This window comes from Seriola dumerili, unplaced genomic scaffold (assembly GCF_002260705.1).
Source record: "Seriola dumerili isolate Sdu_G_001 unplaced genomic scaffold, Sdu_1.0 BDQW01018528.1, whole genome shotgun sequence".
In the NCBI taxonomy this organism is placed as follows: domain Eukaryota; kingdom Metazoa; phylum Chordata; class Actinopteri; order Carangiformes; family Carangidae; genus Seriola; species Seriola dumerili.
The window spans coordinates 1-2521 of NW_019192783.1; the positions used below are offsets into that span (position 1 = coordinate 1).

General features: G+C 40.6%; 1 protein-coding gene across 1 annotated transcript; it reads left to right on the forward strand.

The window, feature by feature from the left end:
- Positions 1-77: 77 nt before the first annotated feature.
- Positions 78-2515, forward strand: LOC111240176 (the record flags this gene model as incomplete). The annotated part of the gene is made up of 4 exons (XM_022770156.1): positions 78-171; positions 279-357; positions 1010-1083; positions 1189-2515. Coding segments are annotated over 4 exons (1208 nt in total), but the record flags the coding sequence as incomplete, so codon positions are not given.
- Positions 2516-2521: the final 6 nt, after the last annotated feature.

Here is a 2521-nt window from a genome sequence, read left to right on the forward strand (position 1 = left end):
TTTTTTTTTCTCTGTGCTATGTCGTTTGTACAATAATGAGTGATTTGTAAACTTATTTCATACATGTTACTTCACAGCTGCCTCCTCTAATGTCCTGCTCATCGCACTCATCATCATCCTCAGTATTGCTGCAGTCCTAATCAGCAGTGCTATATTTGTCTGCTCTGTAAAGTAAGGACTAATTGCCTCATTTGTCTTTTCATGAAAGGCATTTCCTTGAGATACTGTAACTTCTGTGTGCTGTGTTTATGAAACGTGTGTCATTTTGTTGATTTTAGGTTGAAGACACGGTGGTGGGACCTGATTTCCAAAGGTCCAAATCCAAAACTTCTTATTATGCATTCATATGACCAAGAGGTGAGACACCGAGTGATGTAAACTTAATGTTGGTCAAAAATCAAAAACATGTATCTCCAATTTTTGGCATCTTTTTATTTTCCTTAATCACACGTAAACATCAAAGTCATAATCCTTACAATTTTCACAAACTCATAATATTTGTCATTGCCATTTTTTTCAGAAATAGACATCCACTGCATCTACATTCTGCAACTGCTTCTTTTGTAGTCGTTTTCATTGTTAGTGCCTTCACACATGAGAGATTCACAGGAGACAATGCAGCATGTAACCAGGCGTTACCGACATTATATTCTGGGAAAAATATTCATGCCAATTCAGTTCAAACAATCTGAGTTTGTTTGGCTGCACTGTAAACTGATAAACCAATAATGCAGCTGCTCCAGCTGCTGCTAATATTAAACTGTATGTGTTGTTACCATGGGAACCACAGTTGTCACCAAACCATGAAGGACTGCAACCTAACTTTAAAACTTTCCACATACTTTCAAAAGCATGAAAAAAATCAATGTAGAAATGCCTTTTCTACACTTTTAAATGGTGCACGAAGAATGAATTGGATAGAAACATTTGTAAACTGACCCCTTTAACTGAAATGTTTCTGATCTATAGTTTTAATTGTGTTTCCTTCTGTGAATCCTTCTTGTTTCAGTGGTTGAAACCTGAGCCAACCATTATTTCCCCTGCCTGTGTTGAGACCCTTGTTCCTGATGACGGCAAACCATGGTGAGTATGGCTGCATTAGTGCATCAACAGTACAGCACATTTCCTTTCCATTTCTTTCTGTGTGATTATATTGGCATTTTATGTGGCCCTTTTCTCTGTGTTCAGGTCGAAGGGGTCACTGACAGACAATAGCAGTGGGAGCTTTCAGCAAAGCAGTGGAATCAGCACTGGATCCTCTTGTCTCAGTTATGCTAACACAGAACCTGCTGATATTATAGCAGGGGTTCATGATGCCCTTGGTAAAGCCTTCCCCAATATCAGTCCAATATCACCTTTGACCACCAACCTGCTCACAGAATCAAACAAAGACAGTGGTTTATTCTCTGCTCCCAACAATCCCTGTAGTGTCAGAGCTGATGACGTGAATTCTGGATCATCAGGCTTTGACAATAAAACCTATTCCATTCTCGTTCCCAACTGCCCACGTCAGATTATGATGGACAGCTCTGAAGTCCAGACACAGGATGCAATGCTTTGTGACTCTGCTTACCATCCTAGTGAGGGTGACATGGTGATCTGTCCTGACCAACAGGTACCAGCGTGTCCGCTTCTTAATTTACCACCGGTGGTTTCATCTCCAATGCCATCAGACATGTCATATCAGCCGTGCAATGCAGATTCTGGACGATTATCACTTGCAGACGACTCCAGTTTGTCCTCCATCTCTAGTGGCACCAACACAACCGCCTCATGTGATCCTGTGTCCAGAGTTGAGGCTGGATGTGACAGCTTTGAAGAGGCCACCATATGTGATGACAATCCCTGCTATGGCTGCATGCCTGCTGGCTCACCCAACTTTCCTCAAGTGAACGATGACTACCAGGCATTTCAAAGTCTAGTGGGACAGCCTGATGTTTTATTTTCAGAGCAGAGAAGTGTCGAGAGAGAGGAAGATTTGGACAAATATCCAGCGGAATCATACACCAAGATCCCTCCAGTCACTCCAGATTTCATTAACAATGTTCAGAGTGACCAGGGTCTCTCTGAGCTCCAAAGACCTTTTCTCTCTCTGCACTCTGCTGAGCCTATGACAGTCATTACAGACAGCAGCTATCAAAGTGTGTAGCGCTGAATCTTTTCCATTAACTTCTGTGACATTAAATAATAAGCCTGGCTGAGAAATGTTAGGATGTGAGAGAGGGCTTCAGTTTTGATGTTCACTTGTGAATGATGGACTTTGAGATCTATTTAATAGCTTTTCCTGCGGTTCTAATTCACAACATCTGCCAGCACCTTGAGCTAACATTGTTTTTTCAGCTTCGATATTACTAGTTTTAAAATGGTGTATATATTTTGGTGTATATATTTTGTTTTTCTATTTTGTTGCCTTGATTCAAAGAAAACAAACTTTTGCACATTAAGAACAAGTAATTTGTGAATACTTTGGAACTGTGCAGTGTTTAGATCACATGATTGGTTTTGATGTGAAACATCCATA